Source organism: Takifugu flavidus, unplaced genomic scaffold (assembly GCF_003711565.1).
Source record: "Takifugu flavidus isolate HTHZ2018 unplaced genomic scaffold, ASM371156v2 ctg632, whole genome shotgun sequence".
NCBI classification, from domain to species: Eukaryota; Metazoa; Chordata; class Actinopteri; order Tetraodontiformes; family Tetraodontidae; genus Takifugu; species Takifugu flavidus.
In genome coordinates, this window is record NW_026622244.1 from 1 (window position 1) to 10,474 (window position 10,474).

The window sequence follows — 10,474 nt, forward strand, 5'->3', positions numbered from 1 at the left end:
TTACACTGCTCCTGGTTTCACAATGCTCCTCAGACAGATGCAACCAGAGACACTGATGCCGTCAGACAATAAACCTGAGTGTTGTTGTGTCCGGTTATTAACATGTTCCATGCTTTTCCTTCTGCAACAGTTCATCACACCTGCTCAGGGAAACCTCGGTGTAAAGGAGGTGAAGCCGTGCCTCAGTGACTCTACTTTGGTGTTTTAGAAACTAACAGTTATTAGATGAATATACAGTGTGCACGTACGCGCACACGTGTGTATAAACACTTAATACACGCGTGTGCGTGGACGTAGACTTTTTAGTACTTTGGGTTCATAGACTTTTTAGTATTTTGCAGATACGTGTCTGTATATAAACCAGATCCTCCTGTAATAAAGAACTAAAGGCTGACTGTTGTCACGTGACCTGTCTCCGTCTGTGTCCGATGATGGAACCTGCCTGGAACATCTGGTCCACAGAAAAAGCAAAACAGCTCACAGAACTGGCCCAGTTTAGACCCAAAAATGACAATAAATAATGAAAATGTGTGACGCAGTAGAACAATGGACGAACTTTCTATTGGTCATTGACAGTTTCACTCATTGTCATCAGAATTCATCAAAAATATTCAAACCAACAAACTACACACAGAACCGCAAAGTTTAGAGCTTAAAGGGAGCGACAGGTGAAGATTTAAAGCTCAACGCAGCTGAAGAAGTTCCAAAAAGGAGAAATATCATGTGGTGCTTTACCGCCACCCGGTGGACACGCGTGGAACTGCAGACAATAGTTAAACGCGCTCCGACACATTCTGACCTCTGCTGCTCCTCCTGGACTCCAGGGCTGCAGGAATATGCTGCTTTTACAAGTCTTTCAAATCTGTCAAGCATCATAAATCTTATTTATTTAACCAGGTTGAATAATGGTGGAGAATGGTGTCCGAAAAGCGTCTTTATTTTAAAGTGAACCAGAACAGTTCGGTCCGCGTTCACAGAGAGGCGGAGAGACCTCGAGAGTCCAAAACAAGTCCGCGAGGAAAACTCTCAAAAATAGTCAAGCCACAGAAGTCAGGGTTTGGCGATGAGGCGAAAACACTCCGCCGCTGGCAGACGGGAGTTCTGTCCTTAAATCTAACGGGAGATTGAAGAGAGACCGCAGGTGCGTGTGTCTGCGGGGCCAGCTGTGGCTGATGAGCGGCTCCTCCACGCCCCCTGCAGGTAGACACCAGCAACAACGGTCCCAGAAACTGGGAACCCAACAAACCAGTTTTTAAAAGTATTCCTTTCAGACTAAGCAGGAAGACTGAAGACCGACAAGGTGAGTGGAAACGAAGAGCATTATTGAAGAAAATTGACAGTTGTGTTTGGAGATAAAATCAAGATTTGAAAACATTTTTGTGACTATTGAAGAGCTGCATAGAGCTGAAGAATTCTTGGCTTAAGAAAATTCAACAAGACTTCATATTTAGTTTTAGCACAAAACATCATTATACATTATAAATGAATAGGTCTTATTTAACTTTCTTATAGTCTGGCTTTAGTTATAGTTGAATAGTCTTTCTAAGTGAAGTTTAGTTTATTTTTCTGCTCTTTGCTACTGATCCTAAAAGAACTTTGAACTTTAAACCCTCCCAGAATGCTTTAATGGTAGTAATATATACGCCATAAAGCTGTTGATTAGGTTTTAAAAGTGAAAGTGAAAGTATTCTGTTCAGACGAAGCAGGAAGAGCGACATTTTTGTGACAGGTGAAAAGCTCTAAGAGTTATTAGAGTTGTTCAACAGTCCAGGTTACAGCTGGATATTTTGGTATTATTTAAGACAATAAACTTTAAAAATAATTAACTAAATCCACACAGGATCACAGGACACCAACAGGATTTTGGTTCATGTTGCACGTTTTCTCCCAGTGGTTTATTGTTCTATGTTGTGGAACCACTGTGAAAGAAATGCAGGAGTGGGTGTCATTTCTTTCATCTATTTTAAATAGAGCAGTGATCTTTGAGGACTTGGATCATAGAAATAATTGAAGAGGGGAACAAAGGAGGGAAGTTAAAAAGTCCTGACTAGTATGTTTATGTAGCACCAGATAATTTAGTGGCTGAGCTGAAGACAGTCCTTTCACCATGTTGGCCTGTGGAAAACCAGTGTTGTCGGCCCGATGGACCAGCGTCCCCGTCGTTGCCGGACCACCGTTGGCCACCAGTTGGGTTTTGGGATCAAAGTGGGGGCGTTTCCTGTATCCGGTTCTCCTCACGGATCCATGACTACAACATGTTGCTGCAAGTGCAGAGACGTTTGCTCTGGAAAGAACTTTAGAGCACATTCAGTGCTGCAGGATGAGGGGCTGGAAAAGGTGCCAGTTCTTTTCTCACTGCAGGGAACAGTTAAAAAAAGCAGCTTAAACTCTGAAAACATGAAAATTATACAGAGACATCATTGATTTATTGATTCAGTTGTTATCCAGAATGGATTAGAAATGTTCCTGTTTGATAAAAATGCAGTGAATTGGGATTATTTAACTACAACCTCTCCAGATTATTTACCTTCATCACAGTCTCATCACTATTTCTGATGTTTCCTCAGGATGGACGAGGACAGAGCAGAGTCCACAGTGCCCAGCTGTGTGTCCCTGAAGAGTGACCGGTCCAAAGATGGACCAATAGACTTCAGAAGTTCAGAGGAAATGTAAGAAAACTAAAGCGTGATGATGTGTTTGTGTGGCAGCTGTTAGTCACATTAACAGCAGCAGGTTGTGAGTTTATTATTGGAGATGTTTAACACTTAAACCTCAGACAGTCATATAGTTACAGACTTAATGTGAATATTGTTGATTAGAAACAAGAATCAGGTTTAAACTGAAAGATGAATTCAGACATAAATGCTGGAACAATATTGAGTCTTGATCAGGTTCTTTCATCCTATAAATCAAAGGACTAATAGAGATGTGTTTCATAGTGAGAGGGGGGAGCACATCCTATCAAACTGGGACCAGGCAGCTCCACCAGGAGAGTCCTCTTGTTCACAATCTGGAAGCAGATCTGGAGATGCTGAAATGAAGCCCAAACAAAGTAAAACTGTTCAATATGAGATTTAATTTGTGATGTCATGAATTTGTAGTTGTGTTGATGATTTATTATAGATGGAAATCATTGGTTTACTTATGTTCAGGAAGTGATCTGCAGGAGGTGATAGAAGGTCATAAGATGAGTCTGAAGAGAAGATGTGAACATGTGACTGAAGGAACTCATGAAGCAGGAAGTGGAACCCTGCTGAACAAGATCTACACTGAGCTCTACATCACTGAGGGACAAAGTGAGGAGGTGGACACACAACATGAGGTGAGACAGCTTGAGAGAACCTCCAAGAACATCCAGGACACTCCAATCAAGTGCCAGGACATCTTCAAAGTCTTATCTGAGCAACAGAGACACATCAGAGTGGTTCTGACCAACGGTGTCGCCGGCGTTGGAAAAACCTTCTCAGTGCAGAAGTTCAGTCTGGACTGGGCAGAAGGTTTGGAGAACCAAGACATCAGTCTGGTGCTTCCGCTCTCATGGAGGGAGCTGAACTTGATCAGAGATGAGCACAGTCTTCTCTCACTGCTTCATGTTTTCCATCCAACATTACAGAAGATCAGAGCAGAAGATCTGACTGTCTGGAAACTTCTGTTCATCTTTGATGGCCTGGATGAAAGCAGATTTTCACTGGGTTTCAACAAGCATCAGCTCATCTCTGATGTCACACAAGTATCGTCAGTTGACGTGCTCCTGGTGAACCTCATCCAGGGGAACCTGCTTCCCTCAGCTCTCATCTGGATCACCTCCAGACCTGCAGCAGCCTATCAGATTCCTCCCTCGTGTGTTGACAGGATCACAGAAGTACGAGGCTTCACTGACTCCCAGAAGGAGGAGTACTTCAGGAGGAGGTTCAGTGATGAAGATCTGTCCAAGAGAATCATCTCACACATCAAGGCCTCCAGGAGCCTCCACATCATGTGTCTGATCCCAGTTTTCTGCTGGATCACTGCTATAGTTCTGGAGGACATGATGACCAGAGACCAGAGAGGAGAGCTCCCCAAAACTGACTGCTTCTGAGGCTCTACTCACATCCTGAGGTTCAGATGAAGAGGAAGAAGCAGAAGTATGGAGGAAAGCAGAGACCAGGGAACTGACTAAGGCTGATAAAGAACTCCTTCTGAAGTTGGGTCGGCTGGCGTTTGAACATCTGGAGAAAGGAAACATCATGTTCTACTCAGAAGACCTGGAGCGATGTGGACTGGACGTCTCCGAGTTGTGTGTACTCAGGAGTTTGTACAGAGATCTTCAAGAGAGAGAGTGTGATCTTCCAGAAATCAGTCTACTGCTTTGTTCATCTGAGCGTTCAGGAGTTTCTGGCTGCCGTCTACATGTTCCACTTACACCAGGAAAGACACAGCGGTTATAAATCAGTTCCTAGAATATTCTGAACCAGTCCGCTTTTCCGGGTTTGTTGGGTTGTTTAATTACAAACCAGTCACATTTCTTGATGACTTCCTCAGGAGAGCACTAATGAAATCTCTCAAAAGTGAAAATGGCCACCTGGACTTGTTTGTTCGCTTCCTTCATGGTCTCTCTCTGGAGTCCAATCAGAGGATCTTGGGTGGACTGTTGGATCAGAGGAACAGCCACCCAGAACCATCCAGAAGGTCCTCAACAACCTGAAGGAGGAGAACAGTGATGAAATCTCCCAGACAGAAGCATCAACATCTTCCACTGTCTGATGGAGATGAAGGATCAGTCAGTCCATCAGGAGATCCAAGAGTTCCTGAAGTCGGAGAAGAAATCAGAGAGGGAACTGTCAGAGATCCACTGTTCAGCTCTGGCCTACCTGCTGCAGATGTCAGAGGAGGTTCTGGATGAGCTGAACCTGCAGCAGTACAACACCTCAGTGGAGGGACGACGTCGCCTGATTCCAGCTGTGAGGAACTGCAGGAAGGCCGTGTAAGTAAAGATTTCTGGGGCCGGACATCGGCGTTTAAATCAAGCGAGTGGATCATGTCAGGTAGCAATACCCCCTCCAGTGGTCATTCCTTCAATTCTTTATCTCCATTGCAGCGTCCATAAATTAAAAACAACAACAATTCATCCAGAAATGTTCAACACTGGCTGGATATAAGTTCAAAGGTCAATCCAGACAAACCAACATAAGGCAGGAATAATAGGAGCCACAAGTTAACTACTATCATGAAATTACTGTCATGTCATTAAATAACTTTTGTTTGTTTGTATACATCGTATTCTAACGACAGAAAAACACATTTTAACTAATGACACGTGACTATTTTGCTTCATTTGTTCAACGTAAAAACAGCCGTTGGTTTAAATGGGTGTTTTAGGTCTTTGTGGCGGTTCCGTTTGGAGCCTTTATGTGACCCACAAAGTTGTTTGAGCCTTTCCACACCCGTTAGGTGGCAACTTCATCACTAGCAACAAAAGGTGCAGTGAAAATGATTTGAAGGGAAACAGGCAGATAGAACAGAAGCTGAGGGCAATCGATGCAACCAGAGACTCTGATGTCATCGATCGGATCGCTGAATTAAGACTTGACGCACCATCGTACAAATTGGATGAAATGCAAAATATCCAAAGAGCCGATAGACAGATAAAAAGATGCACGTTTCTTTAAACCATTTGCTACAATCATTTTAAATATTGAGTAATTATGAGCTGTTCTAAAATAAGACAAATGTTGAGAATAATTCAGTTGCATTTCAGATCTGATGGTCGTTCAAACTGTTGCTCTACGGTGTTGAATTTAGCTTTTCCAGGAAATGAGCTACATTTGTGTTGAGGTAGATTCTCAGATAAGTTGATGAGAAATCCCAAAGTTTGACTCACTATTTTTGTTTCATACACAACAGACTGTCTGGTCGTTTACTTTCAACGAGTCATTGGGAAGTTGTGGCCTCAGCAATGACGTCAAACCCTTCTCATCTACGGGAGCTGAGCTTAAGCAACAACCAAAGCCTGACAGATGCCGGAGTAAAGTTACTGTCTTCTGCAATGATGCATCCAAACTGCAGACTGGAGACGCTCAGGTCAGGAGGCCTCTGTTGGTCTTTTCTAAATTTCTTTACATTTTCTGCTTTTCTCTTCATTTTCAGATTTAGAAATGTGTTTTTATTTGCCCCATTTATTCCTTTTCCAGGCTGAGTGCTGCTGGTTATCAGAGATCAGCTGTGGCTCTCTGGCCTCGGCGCTGAGGTCCAATCCCTCCCATCTGAGGGTTCTGGACCTGGGTGGGAACCAGCTGAAGGATCCAGGAGTGAAGCTGCTCTGTGGTTTTCTCCAGGATCCTCTCTGTAAGCTGGAGACTCTCAGGTCAGTCAGAGATGATCCAGTACTTTCCCAGGTGTAACTAGTTAGACAATAAATGTTTCCATGTTTGATCTTTGTTATAAACGTAGTGTTACAGTTCTCAGAAAAAAGACCACACAGGACAGATTTGCAGTATTAAATTGGTTGTGGAAATCTGTCCCATGTGAGGATGGTCATCAATGACTAGAAAGGAAGTATCAGTTGTAGATTTGTCTTTTTTATTTTAGGCTGGCCACAAAACCGCCCAAACATTCAGACCAATCAAAAATGGTTCTTCCTGTCTTTTAAAGATCAGAAAGGAAAACTAGAAACCCCAAAAAGAAAGCTGCTGCAGTGTGCCATGCCCCTTCTCTCCTGAGAAAAGCCATCCCAAAAAAGAGAAAAGCCCAAGTGTGAAGTGAGCACCCTGTTAAACCTTGGTACCGAAAGCCTGCAGTCATTCTCATCTTAGGTGGCTTCATTCCAGCCAGAAGCCCAAACCTGCCTCCCTCTTAAAGGGGCAGCAGGTCAGTCCAACCACAGAAACCTTCATGAAGATCTGAAGCTTTCAGCATCCACAATTGTTGCACCTCACTTCCATTGGAGTCCAAATCAGAAGTCAACAAGTTGATTCTACACCGATTCTACACAATGCAACCATTTTAAAAAGGTTTCCATCCATAAGTTTTCACACATTTTTATATAAATCTGTTTGTTCATCGCCTCCTTCTGTTGTAATGGTCATTAAAGAAAATGACCTTATTGGAGTTTTTCTCCTCACAAATATGACTTTCTATGAACGATGCAATAAATGCAGCTTGCAATCTAAGACAATATGGAAGTATGTGTATATAATAGTAGTGGAAGTAGCTCATAAAATAATACATTTGCTCTTCTCATCGAATCTTTCTATGTTATTAAAGAAAAACCTGCTCTTAGTCAACAACATCTAAGACATCAACCAAAAATCCTAATTTTCTACAATCTAATATAAAACAGTAGAGAAGACTCTTTCTGCAGAGACACTGGTGGCAGGAATGCAGAAGTATCACCTGCTCAACTTGGAAGGTGGAGCAGAAACCACCAGCTGAGAAGGTCCTCAGCGAGAGGAAGTGGTGGAGAACCATGAAACTTGCTAAGCTCCACCTCAGCTCCAGAGACGGGCTGAGCTGGAGCTGTGGCACCAGGTATCGCCCAGAAGAGCCTCCAACAAACAAGCTCTTCTCTTGGGAGGAGAGGGCTTTGAATCTCAGCTCAGTGTGCTTGTCTCTAGTAGGTGGCAGCTGCACCTTTTCCTGAGCTCCTTGTTGATGCCCTGAGGTGATGGGGAATTGATGCTCCTGCAATGTTTTCTGGCAGCATTGAGCTTGCAGTGGGGCAATTAAACACACTGTGGGGGGGCTCTCTTTCCTTCTCTCATCTGGAGAACAAGTGACACCAGCTGCCAATCATTGTTGGAGAAATGTGCAGTCAGGGGAACGATGCGTCCAGACTATAGCCACCCTTCCAGCATCCAGCAGTGTCTAAAACCTTTGATTTGGTTTCACCAGAGAGTGTAGGGATTGCAGGGTCGCTGCAGCATCGCCCACAAGCTATCAGGAGTGGGTCGCTTTGTCCCAACTCCTGACAAGAGTTGAGTGCTATTGAGAAATGTGGTCTCACAAACTTGGAAGGTATTTTGACCCACACACACTTTACATACGCTGTAGATCTTGTCCAACCGCCCTGAAAGAACCCAAAATAGGAACATACGGCAGATAAGCCGGTGCAGGACCAGAGGTTTGTTGCTTGTAAGCTGTGTTTTGCTCTGGTACATGTTGATTTTTATTTGTCTTCTCTCAAAATAATTGTTATTTTAGACTAAGTAGCTGCAGGTTATCAGAGACCAGCTGTGATTCTGTGGCCTCAGCTCTGAAGTCCAACCTCTCCCATCTGAGGGTTCTGGACCTGAGCCACAACACGTTGCAGGATTCAGGAGTGAAGCGGCTCTGTTCTGGACTGGAGAGTCCAAACTGTAAACTGGAGAGGCTCAGGTCAGTCTTCATTTTTCTACCTATATACCAGCTGCTAAGATGGTGAAGTGAGGCTGTTCTCAACACTGCTGTGATGCACCACATTAAAAAAATTCCTTGTAATATCGTGAATTCAGGTCTGACCCAACTAAGAACTAACGTAGGTTTAGTACTGACGCAGATAACATGCAGACCTGCACCGTATAACCTCATCCTGCATTTTTCAGATTGATTGACTGCAGGTTATCAGAGATCAGCTGTGGCTCTCTGGCCTCGGCGCTGAGGTCCAATCCCTCCCATCTCAGAGAACTGGACCTGGGTGGGAACCAGCTGAAGGATCCAGGAGTGAAGCTGCTCTGTGGTTTTCTCCACTTTCCAAACTGCCGACTGGAAACTCTGAGGTAAACACCATTCTCAAAAATGTCCATTATTCCATCCGAGGGTCCTCACACTTTCTGAGTGTGTGTGTTGTGCCCAGTTCCTTCAGGAGGGAGGGCCACACGGGGACCACTTATTCATGATAAATTGATTTAAGGACAATGAAAAAGCCGACAGATGGTAACCAAAATTAGACAAAACTAGGTGAGGGTGCCTGGTAGACACCAGCCAACGAGGAGGGAGATGGTGAGGGAGACAGGAAGTCATCTAAGACAGGTTGTGCCTTTAAAGATGAGCCACAGGTGAGATGGATCTCCATGATGAGATGGGAGGGAAAGAGGTGGGAGAACCTGGGAAGAGTGAGGGCCAGAACAATATATATTCTCCTTTGGAACAGTGCAAACCTGAGAGGTTGGAATTGTGGTAATTACATATTACTATCATTTTTAACCTGTAACTAAATTAAATATTTACAGATCATGCCTTTGATTAACCTTTCAGATGAATACTGGTTTCACTTATAACCTTATAAAAGTTTCCCTTCTTTATTTAGATTAGGGACTGCAGCTTATCAGAGATCAGCTGTGACTCTCTGGCCTCGGCGCTGAGGTCCAATCCCTCCCATCTCAGAGAACTGGACCTGAGTGGAACCAGCTGAAGGATTCAGGAGTGAAGCTGCTGTCTGATCTCGTAGAGAATCCCACTATGGGCTGGAGACATTGAGTCAGTAGCTGGTTGAAGCCAGTCAACTCCCGCTCATCTGCTGCATCACTCACTGACCACTGGTGAAGAGCATCTGTGGAAACATCTGCCGTCTACTCCCTCCATAGATGAAAAATTCAGTTTTTAAAAAGCGCTGGTGGACTTTCAGGAGATCAGTCGATGGTCGACAAAGCAGAAGCAGCTTCGCCTTGAAGTTAAATTAGTTCCTGGTATCACACAATGCATCTTTATAAAGTTCTAAATGGCTCCTCGGCCACTCTTAGAAGCATGGAAACATTCTCTTAATTGTCTCTTCAAATGTCTGTATTATACGTTACTATTTTACATCATGCCTTCAGAATCTTTAGGGTTTAGTATTTACTGTCTCTGTGACATGGAGCATTGGAATATTTCAGCTGCAGCCAGCAAAAACCCATCAGAATGACGGCTATCGGTGGGAACCGCAGTCATTTTGACTTTAGTCAGTCTGTTCATGTTATAGGATTTATTGCAATCTAATAAAAACTATAATGATATGTGGGAAATAGGAAATAAAAAGAAGCAAAATGACCAAATAAAATTCCCATGAATACTGTAAATTTAAAGATGTCAAGAATGGATATCAGCTTAAATTTAATCAAACATAAAGTGAAAAGACCTCCTTTAAGTTTACTGCAAAAATAAACACAAATCAAGAGCGACACGCGCCAAAAACGTCTCATTCTCTCTTCTGTCTCCACTCATTCTTTTATATTCTCTTAGATATGGGACGGGGTCGTGTGATAACAAAACAACCTCATTGGGGACTATATTTTTGTTGTAAGAACTTTGGCTCTTCAGAAGTTTCTATGTTGGCTTCCACAGATTGTGCATCCACTAGAAACTCAGTGTTTTTGAGGAACTACCAGGAGCGGCTGGAGTGGAGGCCAATGACGCTATAGCTACATATAGCTACATATAGATCACCGTTACCCTCAACCCAAAGACCACCATTGGCGCAGCAATACTGAAAGATAGGAGGTTGTGGTGGTTGCGCAGACGCGGAGTGATATCACGCCCAAAC

The 10,474-nt window shown here is 43.5% G+C and overlaps 2 protein-coding genes across 4 annotated transcripts; both read left to right on the top strand.

Annotated features, from left to right (window-relative positions):
• The first annotated feature begins 1,250 nt into the window (after positions 1–1,250).
• LOC130520999 (protein NLRC3-like) lies at positions 1,251–4,078 on the top strand. Its single transcript, XM_057024665.1, has 4 exons — positions 1,251–1,300; positions 2,568–2,669; positions 2,940–3,052; positions 3,153–4,078. The coding sequence occupies exons 2-4, from the start codon at positions 2,569–2,571 to the stop codon at positions 4,076–4,078; spliced, it is 1,140 nt and encodes a 379-aa protein (XP_056880645.1). The 5' UTR covers positions 1,251–1,300; position 2,568.
• Positions 4,079–4,693: 615 nt separating this feature from the next.
• On the top strand, positions 4,694–8,794 carry LOC130520998 (ribonuclease inhibitor-like). 3 transcript variants are annotated; one of them, XM_057024664.1, is made up of 3 exons: positions 4,694–4,963; positions 5,884–6,060; positions 8,559–8,790. In XM_057024664.1, the coding sequence occupies exons 1-3, from the start codon at positions 4,743–4,745 to the stop codon at positions 8,734–8,736; spliced, it is 576 nt and encodes a 191-aa protein (XP_056880644.1). In that variant the 5' UTR covers positions 4,694–4,742; the 3' UTR covers positions 8,737–8,790. The 3 variants fall into 3 exon arrangements, 1 of the variants encoding a protein (XP_056880644.1); XR_008949148.1 differs by lacking the exons at positions 4,694–4,963; positions 5,884–6,060 and adding exons at positions 6,184–6,343; positions 8,179–8,352 and having other exon boundaries at positions 8,559–8,777; XR_008949147.1 differs by lacking the exons at positions 4,694–4,963; positions 5,884–6,060 and adding an exon at positions 7,358–8,352 and having other exon boundaries at positions 8,559–8,794.
• Positions 8,795–10,474: the final 1,680 nt, after the last annotated feature.

Coding starts and splice junctions, on each gene's coding strand:
- LOC130520999 (XM_057024665.1), top strand. CDS start 2,569: ATGGACGAGGACAGAGCAGAGTCCACAGTGCCCAGCTGTGTGTCCCTG. Junction 2,670..2,939: donor TTCAGAAGTTCAGAGGAAAT/GTAAGAAAACTA, acceptor TGTGTTTCATAG/TGAGAGGGGGGAGCACATCC. Junction 3,053..3,152: donor TGAAATGAAGCCCAAACAAA/GTAAAACTGTTC, acceptor ACTTATGTTCAG/GAAGTGATCTGCAGGAGGTG.
- LOC130520998 (XM_057024664.1), top strand. CDS start 4,743: ATGGAGATGAAGGATCAGTCAGTCCATCAGGAGATCCAAGAGTTCCTG. Junction 4,964..5,883: donor AGGAACTGCAGGAAGGCCGT/GTAAGTAAAGAT, acceptor CATACACAACAG/ACTGTCTGGTCGTTTACTTT. Junction 6,061..8,558: donor TGCAGACTGGAGACGCTCAG/GTCAGGAGGCCT, acceptor TGCATTTTTCAG/ATTGATTGACTGCAGGTTAT.